The 22500-nt window shown below is 45.7% G+C and overlaps 1 protein-coding gene across 1 annotated transcript in view; it reads left to right on the forward strand.

The window, feature by feature from the left end:
- Cip4 (formin-binding protein 1-like Cip4) overlaps positions 1 to 22500 on the forward strand; it is a 260365-nt gene that overhangs the window by 129666 nt on the left and 108199 nt on the right. The window contains 7 exon segments of the mRNA XM_069304033.1: positions 6494 to 6567; positions 8063 to 8130; positions 8132 to 8182; positions 9141 to 9200; positions 9202 to 9246; positions 10750 to 10891; positions 21587 to 21783. Of these exon segments, the coding sequence (XP_069160134.1) occupies positions 6494 to 6567; positions 8063 to 8130; positions 8132 to 8182; positions 9141 to 9200; positions 9202 to 9246; positions 10750 to 10891; positions 21587 to 21783 (637 nt within the window).

Raw genomic sequence — 22500 nt, forward strand, 5'->3', positions numbered from 1 at the left:
TGGAGGGAAGGTAAACAGGTCGTGTGGGACTACACCTGTGCATCTACATTGGCTGATACCTATCTACCTTACAGCGCAGCTGAGGGAGGCGGGGCGGCCACCTTCAGGGAGACCCAGAAAACCAACAAGTACAGGGACGTTGTTACAGATTCGTGCCGATAGGCTTTGAGACTCTGGGCGACTGGGGTAAATGTGCACCTAAGTTCCTAAAGGAGGTGGGTGAGGACCTCATTGGGAAAACTAAAGACTCAAGAGCGGCCAGTTTCATGTTCCAGCCCCTCAGTGTCGCAGTTCAGAGGGTAAATGCGTGCTGTGGGTGCGGTACGCACCAGACCTCCCAACAGCTGGACGAGGTCTTCGAACACTGATTGTTATATAGTTATATTAGTGTGTGTTCTCTGTAAACTGTAACAATGCAGTGAAATTAAATAAAACAAAATTAATAAAAAAATAATAGGGGTGGTAGGAGAGGAAAAGATTAAAGTGTTCAGTGAGAATCAATAAGGTCTTCTCTGAACACTCTTTATTTTCTTCTTCCTCTCCTACCACCCCTATTATTTTTTATTAATTTTGTTTTATTTAATTTTATTGCATTATTACAGTTACCAAGAGCCACTAACAATAGTAGCCTTGACTAGGAAAGGAAATCGGCAACTTGTTGAAGGTTTACCTTGATGATCTTTTCCAGCTATACTTTAAACGAAAAGTTAACAGATGTTTCTCTTTTACGGCTTCGGCGGGTATGCTGTTCTACCGATTATTAACCCACCCTGGGAGCCGGTCGGCCGAGCGGACAGCGCACTGGATTTGTGATCGTGTGGTCCTGGGTTCGATCCCAGGCGCTGGCGAGAAACAATGGGCAGAGTTTCTTTCACCCTATGCCCCTGTTACCTAGCAGTAAATAGGTACCTGGGTGTTAGTCAGCTGTCACGGGCTGCTTCCTGGGGGTGGAGGCCGGGTCGAGGATCGGGCCGCGGGGACATTAAAGCCACGAAACCATCTCAAGATAACCTCAAGATAACCCTGTAAGGTAAGGTAAGGTAACCCCGTGGGCGAATAAGAATCTCACATAAACTGCACCTACCAGTTGGAAGAAAACTAACCAGTGTTCACAGAGCATGACGGAATTCGGTCTGCATGGATATATCCATTTTCGGGTGTTCGAATTCAATTCTCCAGCTAAATTTTGGAAATATGAAAAGGCACAGCCTGGTGCATTCAGAAGATGAAGCTGAATGACATTTAGCTAGTCCAGAATGTGTGAATCTTTATATGTAGATATCTTATACATGTGATGATTCACGTGTTATATATTTATTTATTTATATACAAGAAGGTACATTGATTTAAGAAAGTACATTATTAATATAATATAAATACCTTGTTACAATGTACCCTTTTATCTTGCATGATATGTGTCATTAGTCTCGTAAATAATGCTCTTATTTTGCTAGATACTTTTTATTAAGAATTAGTTAAGAATGACATGTAATGTATTGTAATTTTCTACTGTGTGTTTCGTGTGGTGCTTACCAGTGGACGATGCTCTAGGAGTCGATGTGTGCAGAGAGGTGGCACTTTAGCCTAGCAGAAATTCATACCAGTGATATTGTACCGAATTATATTACCTGAGTTTACCTGAGAGCCACAAACACTAGTGGTCTCGAAAAAGACGGGAAGCCGGCTGCTTGTAGAAGGTCCCTCCATATGTCTTGATGATCATTTCCATCTGTACTATAACAGTTTGCAGAGTTTTGGCAATTACGTGTTTGGCGGGTAGGTAGTTCCATATGTTAACAATCATGTAGGGGAAAAAGCATCTCGTGTTCTCAGGAGATTTCTCCTATATTGTGGCTTTTAATGCTTGAAACCGATTAATTATATTAAATTTTAACCTCCGTAAACAAAACTAGGCGAGTACATTCTCTTGTGCTTTTTACATGTATTAGCCTGACTCGGGCAGTTTATTCACTTTAAAGTAATCTCGACACCAACTAGAGGTAAAGAGAAGCGCCTCAGCTTCCTGGTCTGCGACTAGGCTTGGAGAATCCTTGGGAACCTCCGGTTGAGGCGGCATGCGAGTGAAAGTATGGCCAATACTAGGTCACCGTCATAAGATACTGTACTGGCAACACAGGTCACTGCTTAACGGGGTCACCAAAAAGTAAAGTTCAGGGGTAAACTTCTCTCCATGCATATGTGCGTATATACTCTAGTGGTGCATTGACGAGGTGAGGGAGTGGTGGAGGGGTGGATAATGAGAAAGGAGGGGACGGAATGGTGGGGGAGATGGAGAAAGGGAGGGAGGGAGGGAGGGAAGGTGGCAGGGAGGGCCTCGGGCTTCATACGGACTACAGAGCCTCACAGAAGACCACGTGGTGTGAAGGGTAAAGTGTAAACAAAGGGTTCCCGGCTGTACTCCGGGGCTACACACACCAATACTCCCCTGACTCGCGGGGACAGGCTGTTGGCGCCACTGAGGACGGGTACACACAACATAGGCGTCTCCACACTTGCTGCTGGGGGGCACGGTGTTCACACCCCAGCTGCTGGGGTGGCACGGTGTTCACACCCCAGCTGCTGGGGGGCATTGGTGTTCACACCCAGCTGCTGGGGGGGAGGGGGGCACGGTCTTCACACCCCAGCTGCTGGGGGGCACGGTGTTCACACCCCAGCTGCTGGGGGCACGGAGTTCACACCCCAGCTGCTGGGGGCACGGTCCTTCACACCCCAGCTGCTGGGGGGGCACGGTCTTCACACCCCAGCTGCTGTGGGGCACGGAGTTCACACCCCAGCTGCTGGGGGGCACGGTCTTCACACCCCCAGCTGCTGGGGGCACGGTCTTCACACCCCCAGCTGCTGGGGGGCACGGTCTTCACACCCCCAGCTGCTGGGGGGCACGGTCTTCACACCCCCAGCTGCTGGGGGCACGGTTCTTCACCACCCCCAGCTGCTGGGGGGCACGGTCTTCACACCCCCAGCTGCTGGGGGGCACGGTCTTCACACCCCCAGCTGCTGGGGGGGCACGGTCTCACACCCCCAGCTGCTGGGGAGGCACGGTCTTCACACCCCCAGCTGCTGGGGGGCACGGTCTTCACACCCCCAGCTGCTGGGGGGCACGGTCTTCACACCCCCAGCTGCTGGGGGGCACGGTCTTCACACCCCCAGCTGCTGGGGGGCACGGTCTTCACACCCCCAGCTGCTGGGGGGCACGGTCTTCACACCCCCAGCTGCTGGGGGGCACGGTCTTCACACCCCCAGCTGCTGGGGGGCACGGTCTTCACACCCCCAGCTGCTGGGGGCACGGGTCTTCACACCCCCAGCTGCTGGGGGGCACGGTCTTCACACCCCCAGCTGCTGGGGGGCACGGTCTTCACACCCCCAGCTGCTGGGGGGCACGGTCTTCACACCCCCAGCTGCTGGGGGGCACGGTCTTCACACCCCCAGCTGCTGGGGGGCACGGTCTCACAACCCCAGCTGCTGGGGGGCACGGTCTTCACACCCCCAGCTGCTGGGGGGCACGGTCTTCACACCCCAGCTGCTGGGGGGGGGCACGGTCTTCACACCCCAGCTGCTGGGGGGTGGGGCACGGTCTTCACACCCCAGCTGCTGGGGGGGCACGGTCTTCACACCCCCCAGCTGCTGGGGGGGCACGGTATTCACACCCCAGCTGCTGGGGGGCACGGTGTTCACACCCCCAGCTGCTGGGGGCACGGTGTTCACACCCCAGCTGCTGGGGGCACGGTGTTCACACCCCAGCTGCTGGGGGCACGGTGTTCACACCCCAGTGCTGGGGGGTCACGGTTGTTCACACCCCAGCTGCTGGGGGGCACGGTGTTCACACCCCAGCTGCTGGGGGGCACGGTGTTCACACCCCAGCTGCTGGGGGGCACAGTGTTCACACCCCAGCTGCTGGGGGGCACGGTGTTCACACCCCAGCTGCTGGGGGCACGGTGTTCACACCCCAGCTGCTGGGGGCACGGTGTTCACACCCCAGGTGCTGGGGGCACGGTGTTCACACCCCAGCTGCTGGGGGCACGGTGTTCACCTCTTGCTTGGAGCGGCCGAATTATAAAGGCTTCGATTTGAGAAAGTAAATTGCACAAGGCCTGATCTGATTAACCTGATCAAGGTACCTGATTAACCAGGCTGTGATTCATACGTCAGCTGTGAGCAGCCGCGTCCAACAGCCTGGTTGATCAGGCCTGGTCGACGAGAGGGCCGCGGAGACGCTAAGCCCCGGAAACACCTCAAGGTAACTTAAAGGTAGGCCTACTGGTTCGTACGAGGCGGCTCCTATTTATGTGCCAAATTTAGTGGAAGCGAGGTATCCATTTGTGTGTTGCGTCGCAGGTGGGTTACGGAGCTGGCAAGGGTTTTGTGGAGTTTGTGATGGCGTGTTGTGTAGGGAACTTTGAGGAAATGCTGCCCACTTATCTTGGCTAGTGACAAGGGCACGGTCCTATTTATTGTCCGTGAATATTGTTTTTAGTGTGGCGGCCCTTGAGGGCGGCTGAGGGTGCCCTTGAGGGCGGGCCGAAGCGGCTCAATACGACACAGGCAGTTTTCTCTAAAAACGAAAGTGTTTTTTGTATTGGCAGTGTTTTGGAGGCATGACATATGTCACGATAAGTGTGCTACAACAAAATGATCATATTTCACCTAGCACGTTTAGTGCGCGTCCACGCCGCTTTGTGTCTGTGTGTGTGTCTGTGTTGGACTCCTTGCAATGCAAAGATGTCAGTAAACAGTAAGGTGGACCAATTATTGAATGTGTTGAAACGCTCTTAGAAATGCCGTCCGGCAATCAAAGAGGGAACTTGATAAACGCTTCCATATGTACGTGATCAACCTGGCTGTAATTCCTACGGTAACATATAGTGGTCATGTCTTGGCGCTTTCTCCTGATAGTTCTCTTCCCTTCCTACGTGGGATTGGTTTCAGAAGCGTCCAACAGTCTGGTTGCCCGTGTCATTAATCACAAGACCCGGTCCAGAGAACTGGAGAACTGGACATTGATCTTCGGGACTGCCTTTCTTTCCGGTCATGTGTGAAAAATGTGGGCTTGCGGGTACCTGCTGGCATATGTCTGGCAGATCAAGATATAAACAGAGGCGTGGCCCCCCCCCCCCCCCCCCCGACTAAAACTAGGTCTGATTTTAATTTGCGTAAGATGGCGTATATCGAGCCTAAACCTAGCCCTGATACACCGCCATCTTAGGCATAATTTAGGAGCCTAAAGATACATGTATGTGCTATACTAGTCCTGGAAAATTTTGTTGGTTGATGGATGAAGATTAAGCCGCCCAAGAGTGGCACGGGCAGCCCGTAATTTTTTTTTTCCTTCGTGTTTGTGCTTACTACACATGAATAGTACACACCGTGTTCTTTTTTTTTTTTGGGGGGGGGGGGGGGAAGGTATAACAGTCCATTTTTGAAGGTTCCACCCGTAATTGTTCTAGGTATCTTGGGACACATGGAAAATACTGGATGGCCAGGTCCCAAATCTACACAGTAAAATAACAACGTACTGGAGTGAACGATATGGAAGAAAATGCAAGATTGAACCAGTGAAGAGCAGAGGTGCCATAGGCACAATCAGAGAACACTGTATAAACATCAGAGGTCCGCGGTTGTTCAACGTCCTCCCAGCGAGCATCAGAAATATTGCCGGAACAGCCGTGAACATCTTCAAGAGAAAACTGGACTGTTTTCTAAGAGGAGTGCCGGATCAGCCGGGCTGTGGTGGGTATGTGGGCCTGCGGGCCGCGCCAAGCAACAGCCTGGTGGACCAAACTCTCACAAGTCAAGCCTGGCCTCGGGCCGGGTTTGGGAGTAGAACTCCTCCCAGAACCCCATCAACCAGGTATATGCGTGACGTATATGTTCTCTGTATTCCCTCTAATTCAGAGATCGCTCCTGCTCTGAAAGGGGAAGCGAGTACCGACCAATACTCATGACGGAACAGCACCAGTGATTTAAATGTTCTTAAATAGTATTATCCAACATACACAGAAATTAATTGTATTGCGTAATCATCCATGGCAGAATACATATGGTTCTCAAGACTACACCCCGGCCTGGCTGCCACACCAGGTAAATTTAAACTCCTATTAACGAGTGGATCCGCGGGGTCAATGCCCCAATGGCCCGTTCTCTGACCAGGCCTTATGTTTGATGGTCTGGTAGGAGTATTTGTGTCTTCATCTGTCCGACGTCGCTGCCGGTGTTGGCCGTGGCGGGTGTTACAGGCGTTGGCCGTGGCGGGCGTTACAGGCGTTGGCCGTGGCGGGCGTTACAGGCGTTGGCCGTGGCGGGCGTTACAGGCGTTGGCCGTGGCGGGCGTTACAGGCGTTGGCCGTGGCGGGCGTTACAGGTGTTGGCCGTGGCGGGCGTTACAGGCGTTGGCCGTGGCGGGTGCACACCCTGCAGGATCCCTTTACTTTTGTGATAATTCGAATTCTGTTTTAATGCGAGTATCTTGTCTTTGCAGAAGATTGGTGAAGACATACCTGCCAAAGAAGAAAGAGTGTGAGGAGCAACAGTAAGTATTAAGATCCTGCTTATGTAACAGCATGTTCTGAAGGATACTGGTACCCAATTATCCTTCCCTGAGTGATAGCATGACCTGGTGGATATTGGTGCCCAATTACTTCCTTCTTGAATGACAGTAGCAATTCCTGGATGATGATGGTGCTGGCCACTGATGCTCTATTATTCCTTCACTACTAATAGCCAATATTAAGATTTCCATTAGTGTAGAATAACTATCCTATCGACACAGTTTAGGTAGTTCACAAGTTAAGAAGTGCTAGAGTTATCACACTGTTCGCTTAACCTGCTCATCTCAATAACTGTTCATATTTATAAATTTATCACCTTCCTTAAACGAAATGTAAGTAATGGAGCAGTGGAGCGAGTTCTTCAGCTACTGGTTATATCCGAAGATTAGGCATGTCTTGCGGGCAAGGTGAATCAGGGTAAGATTTTGTGTCAAACCCTAGCCATGAGCTGCTTCGTATACAAAGTCTGTGAATGTTTAAGCAGAACTCTCATACTTCCTTGTGTTGAAACAGCAACATTTTCATCAGTAAGTGTTGGTGGAAATTGTTTCTGCACGTGTTGTAATCTTAACTAAGAGTACTTAGTTAACTAAGTTAACTAACCGGTCGGCCGAGTGGACAGCACGCTGGACTTGTGATCCTGTGGTCCTGGGTTCGATCCCAGGCGCCTGCGAGAAACAATGGCAGAGTTTCTTTCACCAATGCCCCTGTTATCTAGGAGTAAAATAGGTACCTGGGTGTTAGTCAGCTGGCTGCTTCCTAGGGGTGGAGGCCTGGTCGAGGGACCGGGCCGCGGGGACACTGAAAGCCCCGAAATCATCTCGAGATAACCTCAAGATAACCTACTTACTGCTCATGTAGCTGGTGCTTGGAAGAAAGTCTCCCTGAATCAGTTGGGGTATTACCCTTAAGACTGGAATCCTATTTAAGCATTAGAACACAATAGCACAATCACTAGCAACATGTCCATGCAAAGCAAGTGCTACCTTACTGTCATTTACAGTGCAGGCTGGTGGAATAATCAGAGCCAACCAGTCGGCCACTGTGTGCCAGCTAGCAAGCAAGCAGTGTGCGTGCCAGCAAGCAAGCAGTGTGCGCGCCAGCAAGCAAGCAAGCAGTGTGCGTGCCAGCAAGCAAGCAAGCAGCGTGCATGTGCCAGCAAGCAAGCAAGCAGCGTGCATGTGCCAGCAAGCAAGCAGTGTGCATGTGCCAGCAAGCAAGAAAGCAAGCAGCGTGTATGTGCAAGCAAGAAAGCAAGCAGCGTGTATGTGCAAGCAAGCAAGCAGCGTGTATGTGCCAGCAAGCAAGCAAGCAGCGTGTATGTGCCAGCAAGCAAGCAGAGTGCGTGCCAGCAAGCTATATGTAATCTTCGGAGGAAGAGGGTCTGAATACAGTATTGCAATATATTCTAATTAAATGTTGATGGATCTATAGGTTTCTTAGCTATATTTATTTTTTAAGGTTTCACCAGTGTAAAAGCATTTCGGGATGCAAGTGAGTGAAACGGGCGGACTTGGCAGGTCAACACGAAGTCATCTCGGAAACACTCTCTGCCGTTGTTCTAGCAGAAAATTACCACGCTCATCAAAGAGTTTAAAGAAGATAGAAAAATGTTATGAGTTCAATTTACTCTGGTAAATTTACCCAAGTCCATTACATTGTTATTTGGGATTATTGTAGCTGGTGCTTGGATAACAGTAAGAGTAAATATATCAGAGGGAGTAAACACTATTATATTCAACAAGCAAATCCCAAATTTTATGCAGCCATAATCTATGTGAAACAAATGTAGGTGGATATAAACTGACAGGCTCATTCCAGTAATTATGACGTCAATACTCAAGCATGCTTGTATGATGATATATCAGTTGAAAAGGAGCCAGAAATTTTTTATACACTGTATTACATTACAGTGGGCTCAGTGGGTTTAAATGAGCCTAACAATTCTCTCTCATTCTCTCCCGCTCTCCACTCAATGGATAACCACCAAGAGCACCTTGATATTGGACACTACTATAGAGTATAGTACTTATATTTTTGGATATAATATTCTTGGTCAGAACACATTCTATTTTTTCCATAAGATCATTAGCAAAAATCTTCACTATGTGAATTACATGCAGATTGTTGTGGAATGTATTCCCCCTGTAGAGATTCTAAGAGTTAAATGTACAGTACTGTACTTGAAAGTCAGAAGTAGAGAGAAAAAATCTTATTGCTGTACTGCTTGTACAGGTTTAATTGCAGTATATTAAACTATGAAAGTATTGTATTGATCTATACAATTTGATAATTGTACAAAATATAGTACAGCACTAATTTTTAAAAGCACAGTAATATATTCTTTGATTTTAAAATGTGAACATTTAAAATATAACTACTGTACTAATTTTACTTTGTTTCCAAATCAGATTTTTCCCTTCATTAAAATATTTAGCATAATTAGCTACAGTATTTATAACCAGAAGCATTTAGTATACAGGTTTATGTATAACTTCAATGTCTACTGTGTAACTACTTTTCATCTCTGACAAGGTTGACTGACCAAGCTTCCTAACATTTCCTTGTAATCAACAGCACTTAACGGATGGTAGTCGTGTACAACAGCAGTTGAGTCAGTCGTTGCAGCAGTTAGAGAAAGTCTAAGAAAAATTATGAAAAAGCATTCAGAGAAGCAGAAAAGGTGAGATGCTCATTGTTATAACTTTTCTCCAATACTGTAGTATATTCATTGTCTATTATATTTCCCGTTTGTTCCGGGCAATGACCGCAAGTGCAGGTCAGAAATTGGGTCTCAGGGATGACCATTTGAGGGGCTGAATTTCTGGTGTAGCTTGCCCAGTTTTCTAACCTGACTTGCCCAATGTTTGACCTGGCTTGTCCAGTTTCTGACCTGGCTCGCCCAGTGTCTGACCAGCTGAGGCTTCCTTCCCATCAAAAACTATGCTTTGTACATTACTCCTAGCATCATTGAATTACAATAGTTACCAAATTACCAACTTTTTTTGGCCAGATAAAAATTTATGATGTTCAGTTACTAAAGATAATGTTCACCATATTAGGAGAGGACCCATGAAAATTGAGTTTTTAGAATAAGAAAGTACAGTAATTAAATGCTGATTCACCAAAAAATTGGCTTAATTAATTTAAAGAATGGAGATAATTTTTTTAGAACATGGTTGATGAATTCAGTGAGCTGACTCAATGTTTTGTTTCGTTATACTTTGAAGATGGTTTGAGGTTCTGGCAGTGTCTTTTGTAGATAGCTGAAAGAGCATGAACATCCAAAATCTCACATTGATAACATGAATTACTGGCACCAACTGCTGAGTGGATTGAGGTCTACAACAGCAAATAACAGTATCAGTCAGGAATTGCTATTGCAAAGTAGAGGTACTGGAGATCTGTTACAGTTTTCAGTCATATTCCCTGGCTTTTTTCTATGGTCCAGCCTTAACACAAGGCCTAAGATTATATTTTACACCAGAATAAATTGTTTTGTAGTTTGTGTAAATCATTTAATATTATACAAACATGACATTCGCATTGTGTGTGTTGCACTTTATGAACCTTAACATTGATGGTTCCTACATTTTTTATTTTTTATACAAGAAAAATTATTGTTCTGGAATGCATTTTATTTTACCCACAAGGATAATTAACATAATACAGTCTAACACCATTTATCCACTACTTGTAACACTGCTAACCTCTAAGTAACAGGTGTGTCAAAACTTAAAATTTTTGAGGTATATCCAGAAAATTCTTAACATTTCATCCAAACTACAGAGAAAGTCACAATAACATGCCTGAAAATTAATAACCCAACCCCCCACATATGAAATAAAGAGTGATGATGTTTTGGTCCATCCTGCCTCATCATCAATCGTGTGAAGGATGGGATGAAGAGCGAGTCACTGTAAGACTTGATAAGGGTCTAGGTGGACTAAAATGTCACTTTTTTTATGTGTGTGGGTTGGGTTATTAAACTTCCAGACCGTTTTAACTAGAGCATGCTGATAGGGGGTATTTTCCTTGATTACTGTAGGTTAAAATATAATAGCAAGTGCCACAGGCTTCACACTGTGTCCAGGAATGCATTCCCTTTATCTTAATCAGGAGTCTACTATATTTTTATTTATAACTTATAAATTGCCATATCTCACTTTGAATTTATCTTCCACAGGCACAAGATAACTACCTAAAGGCAGATGCCGACTTACACCTGTCTCGCGCTGAAGTAGAAAAACAGCGGATGAATGCCAGCATCAAAAGTCAACAGTGTGAAGACAGCAAGAATGAATATGCCAACCAATTACAAAAAACAATCAGCTACAAGTGAGTGAGTGAGCGAGCTCAACCTCTCATATAATGTGTGAGAACTCACCGATATAGACACACAATTAGGGGGTACCATGGCTGAGTGGACAGCACGCTGGATATGTAGTCCTGTGGACTGAGGTTCGATTTTCCGGCACCGGGGGGAATCTATGGGCAGAGTTTCTTTCACCCTGATGCCCCCTGTTACCTAGCAGTAAATGGGTACAGAGAGTTAGAAAGCTGTTACGGGCAGCTTCCTATGTGTGTGTGTGTGTGTGTGTGTGTGTATGTATGTGTATGTAACTACCCAACTGTAATTACCTAAGTGTAGTTACAGGATGTGAGCTACGCTCGTGGTGTCCCGTCTCCCCAGCACTATTTGTCATATAACATTTTGAAATTACTGACGGTTTTGGCCTCCACCACCACCTCGGCTAACTTGTTCCAACTGTCTACCACTCTGTTTACAAAAGGAATTTTCTTAGATTTCTCTGGCAGCTTTGTTTCGTGAGTTTAAATCTATGACCTCTTGTTCTTGAAGTTCCGGGTCTCGGGAATTCTTCCCTATCAATTTTATCGATTCCTGTTACTATTTTGTATGTAGTGATCATATCGCCTCTTTTTTTTCTATCTTCTAGTTTTTGTAAATTTAATGCCTCTAACCTCTCCTCGTAGCTCTTGTCCTTCAGTTCTGGGAGCCACTTAGTAGCATGTTGTTGCACCTTTTCCAGTTTGTTGATGTGTTTCTTAAGATATGGGCACCATACAACCACTGCATATTCTAGCTTTGGTCTAACAAAAGTCGTGAACAATTTCTTTAGTATTTCTCCATCCATGTATTTAAAAGCAATTCTGAAGTTAAAATGTGAAGCATAGGCTCCTCGAACAACGTTCTTAATGTGGTCCTCGGGTGACAGTTTTCTATCTAGAACCTGCCCTAGATCCCTTTCTTTGTCAGAATTCTTTAAAGATTTCTCACATAATTTATAGGTTGTGTGGGGTCTATGTTCTCCTATTCCATATTCCATAACATGAAATTTATTCACATTAAATTCCATTTGGCAAGTGGTGCTCCATATACTTTGCTTATTTTGTTCAGGTCTTCTTGAAGGGCATGACAATCATCTAGGTTTCTTATCTTCCCTATTATCTTAGCATCATCAGCAAACATGTTCATATAATTCTGTATACAAACTGGTAGATTGTTTATGTAGACAATAAACATCACTGGTGCAAGAACTGAACCCTGTGGTACTCCACTCGTGACATTCCTCCACACTGATACATTGCCTCTGATTACGGCCCTCATTTTTCTGTCAGTCGGGAAATTTTTCATCCATGTTAGAAGCTTACCTGTCACCCCTCCAATATGTTCGTTTCCAGAACAACCTCTTATGTGGAACTCTGTCGGAAGCTTTTTTTTTTAGGTCCAGATAGATGCAGTCAAACCAACCATCTCTTTCCTGTAAAATCTCTGTGGCTCAATCATAGAAACTGAGTAAATTTTTTTATAGATGTACAGTATACAAGAATTGTTACATTCTTGTACAGCCACTAGTACGCGTAGTGTTTCGGGCAAGTCCCTGGAATACGATCCCCGCCGCGAAGAATGGTTTTTACAACCAAGTACCCATTTTACTGTTGAGTTAAACAGAGGCTACAGTTAAGGATTTGCGCCCAGTAAATCCTCCTCGGCCAGGATACGAACCCATGACAAAGCGCTCGCGGAACGCCAGCGAGTGTCTTACCACTACACCACGGAGACTGGTAAATTCGATACACAGAATCTTCTAGATCGAAAACCATACTCTGTCTGATATTTACTATACTGTACTACCCATTTAGTTTTAATTATTTTTTCCAATATTTTGACTATTAAACTTGTCAATGATAATGGTTTATAACCCTTAACCTTCAAACCGCTAGGGGCCCAAATGGATTTAACACCCACAGATGCAAAAAAAAAAAAAAAAATCCAAAAAATTATTTCATCATATAGAAGTGTTCATTTTTGTTCCCTGATCACGGAAAATTAACAAAAAAATCTTTGGTGGCATATTTTGCCACAATAGGGTAGGGAAGTGACAGAAAAGGGGCATTGACAGAGCCTTCGCCTGACGAGGTCTACTCCGCTCGAGCTGTCAGGTGGCAGTTGCCACAAATATATTATTACCTAATTATTTCAATGTCTCTGATTTTTTCTTATTTTTTTTTGCAGTAATATTATTCAATACAGTGAATTGATACATTTATATAATAAAATGTGTGAACCATCGCTGTACTCAAAATTATGGTGTGCATATTAGTGATTCAATTATGTTCATAAAACAATAAACAAATAGTTTTGCTGTTGTTACACTATATAAACAGGTTATATATAAGTATTTGCATGTTTTGTTCACCATAACGAACCACTAAGTTGGTCTTGTGAGTCAAAAAGCAACGAGGAGTGACCGCCACACACCAGCCAGCCATTTGCTGCCACTCCCTCCCTCAACACCTCACTCACCCTCATTCTCCCCCCACAATACTGTTTTTGCATATATTCACTATGCACAGACGTTATATATAAGTATTTACATGTTTTGTTCACCATAACTGTACATCTAAGCTTGTATGGTGAATAAAGACACGAAGACGTAGCTACTCACACAGTCGGCTGGTGCCAGCCGCCCTCAAGGCCAGACGCACTAATATTTCTCCTCCAACAATATTGTTTGTGGTGTTATTACGCTATATACACACACACTATATATAAGTATCTACCTGTTTTATTCACCATACCTGTACAAATAAGCTGGTATGGTGCCCAAAGACCATAGTGGCCACTAGTAAACAAAAGTCGTGCAGACGACGCACCTCCCTCACCAAAATAGCGGCTCCCAACCTACTCCTATTGCTGTTATCTCACACTATAAACACGTTATATATAAATATCTACATTTGTGTTCACCATAGTGTGCCAAGCTTGGTTGCGCCAATAATACTGTGGCTCTCACACCGGAGAATATTGCCCACAATTTTTTTTTTAAATGGCGTCTGTTTACAAGAGCTCTAAGGAATCTAATGTGAACCCCGTGTAGCCGCGGGCCATGTGAATCGTGTCTGGCACCCTATGGCTTCTATGGCTTATATATATGCCATGCACACTGTGGGACATGTTACTCATGGCGTATATATATGCCATGCACAGTTTAAGGGATAATTGAGGCGGGTCTTCCCTGCTGCCACTTTTGTAGAGGTTGGAACTATGTTAGGCTTTTTCCACACATCTGTTACGACTCTTCAACCCTCTTTCCTAGGTCTACATCTCTGTTTTGTAAGAATGTTTGTGTGCCTTCATCGTATATTTTGCAAAATTTGGCATACATCTCATTTACTTCCTTGCCTAGCAACAAATCTGTCCACTTATACCCAAGAAAAAAATTTCTAAGTTCCCCATAGCATCCTCTTGAAATCTGTGTGTGGGGATGGGGGGATTGGGGGTAATTAGTGGTTAGTAACAGTTGACAGTTGAGAGGCAAGCCGAAAGAGCAGAGTTCAACCCCCCGCAAGCACAACTAGGTGAATACAACTAGGTGAATACACAAACCACACATACATACTCACGTTTCTTGTAAGCTGGGTTTTACTGTACTATACTTGAGATCATCCTATGGCATGACTGCTTAGAGGTGGTTCTTATGGGTCAGTACCCTATGACCTAGAAGGGGTCTTGTATGAATCTTACTATTTTAAAGGAAGTAGAGTGATACCTCAGTTTTTTAATTTAATCTGTTCCCAGAGATGTTATGGAAACCGAAACAAATTTTCCCATAAGAAATAATGTAAATTGAATTAATCCGTTCCACACCCCCAAAATATGTTGACTAAAAAATATATTTTATACATTTATACTCTTAGGTAACTTACCATTATTGAGGACACTTGATGGCGTATGGAAGACAGTGAGGAAAGGGGGGGGGGAAAGAGTAGAGGTGTTATTGTTTGGAAAGGGAGTTCCCCTTCCATTATAACATCAGGCAGTGATGACTTTTCTGGGGTGCTCATTCATACTTTTGCAGACTAGGACCTGATTGTGGCTTACTGCTTGCTGGTCTTACTAAGAATCTGTCTAAAGACACTGGTATTTCCCTACATTTTAACACTTGTCTGCAGTGAGACATCATTGTCATTCTAAAGGTCAATGCAATGACCTGCTACAGCTTTATCTGGATGAGTTTCTTCAACAAAACTTTGCAGTTCTTCCCATACTTCACACATTCTTTTAATGAGAAAGGGACATCCTCTACTACCTCTACTCACAATTTTCTTAGGGTGAACGTTACCTCTGACTTTCTTGGGACCCATGGTGTGGTATATAATACTGTTATATAAAAAAAAAAGCTGAAAAAAATTAAATTCTTTACAAAGAATTCAAGCGCGATTGTCACTAGGCGTGAGGCATTGGTAAACTGAAGCGTGGTTGCCTGTCACCAAGAACCAGGCACTCAGTTGACCCATACGTGTATCATCAAACTCATAACGTGAGGCAACGCTCATAAACCAATTCAAATTTTCCGAAGAAATTGAGCTCGTAACCCAAAAAATTCATAAAGAGGGACGTTTGTTACCCAAGGTTCCACTGTACTGTATACTGCAAGTACATTGACTTATGAGAGCTAATCTTTGTTCATTGTAGTCATCATTTCAATTTCCATTTTTTTCTGTGAAGAGTCCCTTTGTCTCCCCGGAGCTATACCTGGTTGATGAGTATATACGAGACCATAGCAACAGTCAATCGATGGAGTTCTAACCTACCAGGGACCATGAGCTAGAACCTAGCCCCTTTCAGAGGCACGAGGAGGAATGGCCTATAGACACCCCCGTGTGGTTGGAAGCAGTCTATATCTGCCATCTACCAGGTGAGGCACCCAGAAAGGTACGAATCCCCAAATAAGCTACAGCTGGTTAAAAATTGCAAACCGAAAGCTGACCGAGCAAGCAGAAGTTCCCAATCGGGAAAACAAGCAAACCAGCATGTCATCACAGCTGCCGTGCCGCTGTCTGTGCAACCCCCCCCTTCTCCTTCCTCAGGAGGGGGGAAGGAATGCCCCAGACACACCCCTTCCATGCCGGCTACCCAACTTCAGTTCAAAGGCTGTTGTGTTAGGTGGCGGTCAATCGACTCTGGCTCCAATCTTTGAGCAGTGCTGTTCCTTGTGGTGGTGTGTGATGGTGTGCAAGCCAGGTGTTCAAGAAGTACTGGAGCTGCATGTGGTTCCCTTTCCTAGGTTCCCTTAAGTACTGCCCTTACGGTTTGGGGTATCTTCCATAAGCCGTTCGGGAACTACCTCCGCAGGGTTCTTTTGCTGCTTGGTGATTGTCTGCCCTTGGGATCAGCTGGGGTTGTTCCTGCCCCCTGTTTGACCTTGGGTAGGAGGTAGTATCATCAATGGCTGGTGCACAAAGTACTGCACTTACCTAGTTGTGCTTGCAAGGGTTGAGCTCTGGCTCTTTGGACCCACCTCTCAACTGTCAGTCAACTGGTGTGCAGATTCCTGAGCCTACTGGACTCTATCAAATCTACATTTTAAACTGTGTATGGAGTCTGTCTCCACCACAACACTACTTTATGCATTTGTTAACTACTCTTACACTTAAAAAATTCTTTCTAATGTCTCTGTGGCTCATCTGGCTACTAAGTTTCCACCTGTGTCCCCTTGTTTGTGTTCCACCCATGCTAAAGAGTTTGTCTTTGTCCACCCTGTCAATTCCCCCGAGAATTTTGTAGGTAGTTATCATGTTTTCCCTTACTCTTCTGTTTTCCAGGGATGTGAGGTCAGCTCCCTTAGCCTTTCCTCATAGTTCATACCTCTCAGGGCCTTTGCACTGTGCAGCTGTCTAATATATGCATAGTGACCAGTTATGTTCTGGAGATGTGCTTTTGTGGGTTTTTCTTTTATTTTATTTTGTTTGCCTGGTGTGGGGTCTGCTTTTTGTGGCTCTAGGTCCACTTGTTTTGGAGGCCCTCCTCTAGGCCCACCTTGATTGTACACATTGCAGGGGTTCAGCTTTTAGTTGTTAGCTTGGTAGCTCTGGGATAACCGATTAGCAGTACCTTGCTTGGGCTTCCCTTAGCAGTCAGCTTAAGGACCCTGGAAACCCAATTGGGGTTCATTGGTCTGATAAGAGGAGTCCTCAGAGTCCCACCTCGTTCTGTGAGAGGAGTTTGAAGGTTGCTCTTTTCCCCTTGTCTCAGGGTGACATTCATCATCATTGCCTCCACCATGCTGCCTGTTGGATCTATGACACCTTTGACCCGGAATCTTGCAAGTAATGAACACCACTTTGCACCTGCAAAGTGGTGTTCCTTGCATGTAACCCAGTTCACCCAGTCCATTGTTACTGATATTCAGGTACAGGCAGCTTCTGCATTGCATGCAAGGTTTAGGTTGGTGCTACGCATTTGGTTGGTTGATACATGGTCGAGTACATGGTTGCCTTTCCGGATGCCCTGCGGCTGCCCCGCTTGGTTTATAGGGACTCGGACTTGGGGTGTTAGTTGCCTCAACTTTGGTTTCATCTGCGCCCCCTTGTCTTTCCTCTGCTGTAGTTCGTCCTGCTCCCCCACCCCCTTACTCCCATATGTTTCAGGGTTTCAGAGTCAGGGTGGGGTTTCTTGGAGGCGAGACTCGGGGAGCCTTGGGGACTGCCCCTTCTAGATCGGCAGCGTAGGCATTGGAGCAGTTCCTCCTGCCGGGGCTTTCAAGTCACGCCAGTGGACCCCTCCCCCCCCCCCTTCTTCCCTGTTTTATCTGTGGACTCTGCCTTTTCTCCAGAGACCGAGGGTTTGGAGGACGGCTCGGCCCCGGGTGCTGACTTAGAGGATCCAGGGCTGGGGAGGAGTTGACTTGGGAGGGTTTGGGTCCCGTATGACCCGGCTTGGATGTTGGTACCCTCAGCACGGGGCTTGTTACATGGGGAGGGGTTTTTGTATCCCCCCTCTCTGAATGAGTTTGACATGAGTTCGGCTCCTCCCCGAGTTCGGTCCCAGTTCCTTTGTGTTCTTTGGTTCCCTCCTCCTGGAAGTTTTCAGCCTCTTGCATCTCGCCTACGGAGGTGCAAGAGTCCCTCGCGGTTTACCTCCTGCGAGACCCGGATTACCCCTTGGTAATGGTTCCTTCTTTTGAGTTTGACACCTGTTTTTCTTACTGGGTTCATTACGAGGTGCCGAAGTCCTGGCTAGCAGACTGCAATTTCTTTTCGGTGGGGGCATAGCATGCGTTTTGCAGGACCCACACGCTTGAGTGGCGAGAATTGACTACGGTCATTCAGGTTTACCTGGGGGACGAGTTTGAGCACCTCAATGTGTACTTGTTTGCCCCTCTGCTTCCTCGTGATATCAGCCAGGTGCAGCTTCACGTGCAGGTTCCTTTCCTTTCGGTGTTCCTGGTGGTCGAGGATTTGCATGCCCAAGGGCATTTGGTTTCGGTCTTGCGCTTCTTTTTCCTGCTGGAGCTGTCTTCGGACTGGCTTGAGGAGGATGTGGAGAGGCTGGGTTCCGTGCCCGAGTCTGGTACGCTTGCCTCGGCGGCATCGGGCATCGGCTGCGTTGTTGAAGTTGTTTGCGCTGATTCTGATGAAAGTGGTGCGTCTGTTCTTTGCCTGTCACCTTGTGTGCCGGCAGGTGGTGCTTGTCCACTCTTTGGAATCTGCTTGGGTCCCTGGCTCTTAGATTTTCCTCCCCTCTTTATCCGTTGATGTTTGCAGAGTCTGTGGCGGCCCATTTTCTGTAAGAGGCTTCGTCTAGTAGCCGGCCTAAGTCAAACTTGTTGGTTCAACCGGGGGGGGAGGGGGGTTGGCAGGGTGGTCCTTCTCAGGAGTGTCGGTACCAGAGGCTCGGGGTTCCTTCGGTCGACATAAGCCAGTAGTGCTAGATTCGGGGCGAACCCCTCCTGTGGAGCTGTCAACGTCTGGTCAGTGCAGTGCTCGCTCTGAGTATTGGTCGGGCTCTTGTAAGGGTCGTCGGCCCTTTTGCAGTTCGCCCCATTGATAGGACACTGTTCACGCCTAGTCCCAAGACTTGTGGGCATTTCGGGTCGTTTCCTGTGGCCAGGTAGTGGCATTTGGTGACTCCTCCTCCTTCAGGGGGGGGGGGGGGTTCGGGGTCCTTTCTTTCTTCGTAATACATACCTTGTAATTACGACTATCTCCTGGATCTCTAGACACAACATGCTGATTCCCCTATACCTGATTAATGAGGCTGTTTGTATTATAAACATAACTTTCCCTGCATTCTTGTTGACAACAGAGGACCCCGGCTGACACAGGATAATACATGAGACAAGCAAGCAAAGTATTGCACATCAATGCTAACACTTATTTACATCACTGGTGCTGTCCCGTCTTGAGTATTACTCGGTACTCGCTTCCCGTTTCAGAGCAGGAGAGATCTCTGAATTAGAGGGAATACATCTGTCTGTCGAGAGATTTGAAGGAATCTTTATAACTATACACAGAGAACATATACGGCACGCATTGAAACGATAAAACATCTGAATTATTCGGACCATCTCAAAACTCTCAATGTATTTTCTGGAAAGGAGATGAGAAAGGTATCAAATAATATATACTGTACATGGAAGATACTGGAGGGCCAGGTCCCAAATTTGCACAGTAGAATAACATACTGGAGCGAAAGATACGAAAGGAAATGCAGAATACACGCAGTGAAGAGTAAGGTGCAATGGGCCACAATCAGAGAGCACTATCAGGGGGTCCATGGCTGTTCAACCCCCTCCCAACAAGCATCAGAAATATTGTCGGAATGAAGGTGGAGGTATTCAAGAGGCACTTGGACAGGTTCTTGCAAGAAGTGCCGGACCAACCAGACTGTAGTGAATATGTGGGCCTGCGGGCCGCTCCAAGCAACAGCCTGTTTGACCAAGTTATCACAAGCCGATCTTGGCCTCAATCCGGGCTCGGGGAGTAGAACTCCCAAAACACACTCCAGGTATGCTCCAGATAGCGGGAGTACACCTCCCTCCTCTCCCCTTCCCTTATAACTTCCCCTCTCCCGTGCCCTACCCCCATCCGTACCTGGTGACTGCATTTACTTAATAAGTATATCAATACTCGCCATGCAATTCCCAACGCTACTATATAAATGTCTTCAAAATGCAAGTTACTTCACGCAGACGCTAACAACGGGTAATATAATCACAAACTGCCAGGACAAACCTGCAAGGCAGGCCACACCTGCCTCAGGTCTCCTCGCCACACCACACACACACAACGCTCACTTGCTAATGCAACCTTATGATAATGGAGGCAGTGTAGCGTGGGAACTGCAACACCCGTGCCAGGAAAGTAGTCCCTGCATTCTGTTTTCAGTAGTCTGCTGATAGATACTATACTATTGTATAGTACATATAGTAGATGTATAGTAGATACTGATAGAACAATATGGAAGAAAATGCAGAATAGAACCAGTGAAGAGCAGGAGTGCCATAGGCACAATCAGAGAGAACTGTATAAATATTAGAGGTCCCCGGCTGTTCAACATCCTCCTAGTGAGCATAAGGAATATTGCCAGAACAACCGTGGACATCTTAAAGAGAAAACTAGGTAATTTTCTTCAAGGAGTGCCGAATCAACCGGGCTGTGGTAGATATGTGGGCCTGCAGGCCGTACCAAGCAACAGCCTGATGGACCAAGCTCTCACAATTCAAGCCTGGCCTCAGGCTGGGCTTGGGGAGTAGAAGAACTCCTAGAACCCCATCAAGCAGGTATACTCAAGCAAGCAGGGCGTGGTCGAGCCGATGGCATCTCCAGGTGGGTTTCCCGTCTGTTTCTAGTTCTGAAAACGGGACTGTGTGGACCTGAGGTTCATTCTGGACTTATCCCGTCCGATCCCCTGAACTGGGGTTAGGTAGGCAGTGCGGGGGGGATGGGATTCTGGGGCTCCCCCTTCCCCCTCCAAAGGGAGGGGGTAATTGCACAGACAGCAGTGCAGCGGCTGTAGTGACGTCATGCTTGTTTGCTTGTTTTCTGATTGGGGAGCTCTGCTTGCTCATTTGGCTTTTGGTTTGCAATTTTTAACCAGCTGTAGTTTGTTTTGGGATTCTTATCTTTCTGGGTGCCTGACCTGGTAGATGGTAGATATAGACTGTTTTCAAACACACAGGGGGAGGGGGGTCGTCTACAGGTCATTGCTCCTTGCGCCTCTCTGGGGGATGTCAGGTTCTGGCTCGTGGTCCCCGGTAGGCTAGAACTCCATCAATTGACTGTTACCACAGTCTAATATATACACATCAGCCTTGAATAGCTCTGGGAAGCCTCCGGGTCTCGCCCAGAAAATGGCGTTTCATTACAATGAACGCTGGTTTCCTAAATTATTGTTCTTGTAACTAAATGATCTACTATAAGTATATGGTTTTGCATTGAAATTTGAATCTATAACAATGGTACTAAAATATTTCTAGACATAATATGCAGGTACAAATTTGTTATGATTTCTGTTTAATATTCCATTGTGTTCTAATGAGGACATTTCAAGGACGGCTTCGGTTGTATTTGTTCTCATTCCATAGAGATGCTAATCCTATTTTTTTATCTGAAGTGTCTTTTAATTAAAATACCGAAGTCTTGTATATGATACTAATTACATTCTTGGAATGGTAGTCAATATTAATAATATGATGTGTTAATACTGTAATATTATTTTTTGCAGGGTGATCATTATAACTCAGTCATGCCCAGCATCTTTCAAGGTCTTCAAGATTTAGATGAGAAGAGAATTAATAACTTTAAGAATCTACTAAAAAAAAGTGTGGAAATTGAACGTTCGGTCTTTCCAATCATAAACAAATGCTTAGATGGAATTGTTTCTGCAGCAGACTCAATAGATGAAAAAAATGTAAGTAACTTAATATACTATTCAGTAAATATAATTTTGTAACTAATTTAAAATTCCTCTAATGACTGACCTACAAAAGTTTAAAATGTAGGCTAAGTCAGTCCTCATCAAGGCATATGCAATGTTTGCAGCCTTCATGGAAACTCGTTTCAAAGACTGCTTTAATACTTAATGTAAATACCATTGCTGTACCATTGTTTGACATGATTGAAAAACCAGGTTACAGCAGCACTGACCTGCTTCAAACCACATACAGTATATGGTAATGTCCTGACAGTTAAATTTAAAACCCAAATTTTGTCTTTGTATACAAATTCGGATGCAAATCCCAACAAATTTTACCCCTTTTGGAGCAAAGGGTGATAATAAATTTCCCAGGGTTGCAAATGCAATGAGTATCCTCCATTTAGGTGCCTAGAATTTTTTTTAAATCGTATAGTGCTCACCTAGGTCCTCTGATCATCTAAACAAGTGCCTTCACCTGGTAAATACACAAACCAGACAAAACAAACCGACGAGAGAGAGAGAGAGACAGAGAGAGAGAGAGAGAGACAGAGAGAGAGAGAGAGAGACAGAGAGAGAGAGAGAGACAGAGAGAGAGAGAGAGACAGAGAGAGAGAGAGAGACAGAGAGAGAGAGAGAGACAGAGAGAGAGAGAGAGACAGAGAGAGAGAGAGAGACAGAGAGAGAGAGAGAGACAGAGAGAGAGAGAGACAG

The sequence above is a fragment of the Procambarus clarkii genome, chromosome 51 (genome assembly GCF_040958095.1).
Source record: "Procambarus clarkii isolate CNS0578487 chromosome 51, FALCON_Pclarkii_2.0, whole genome shotgun sequence".
NCBI lineage: Eukaryota > Metazoa > Arthropoda > Malacostraca > Decapoda > Cambaridae > Procambarus > Procambarus clarkii.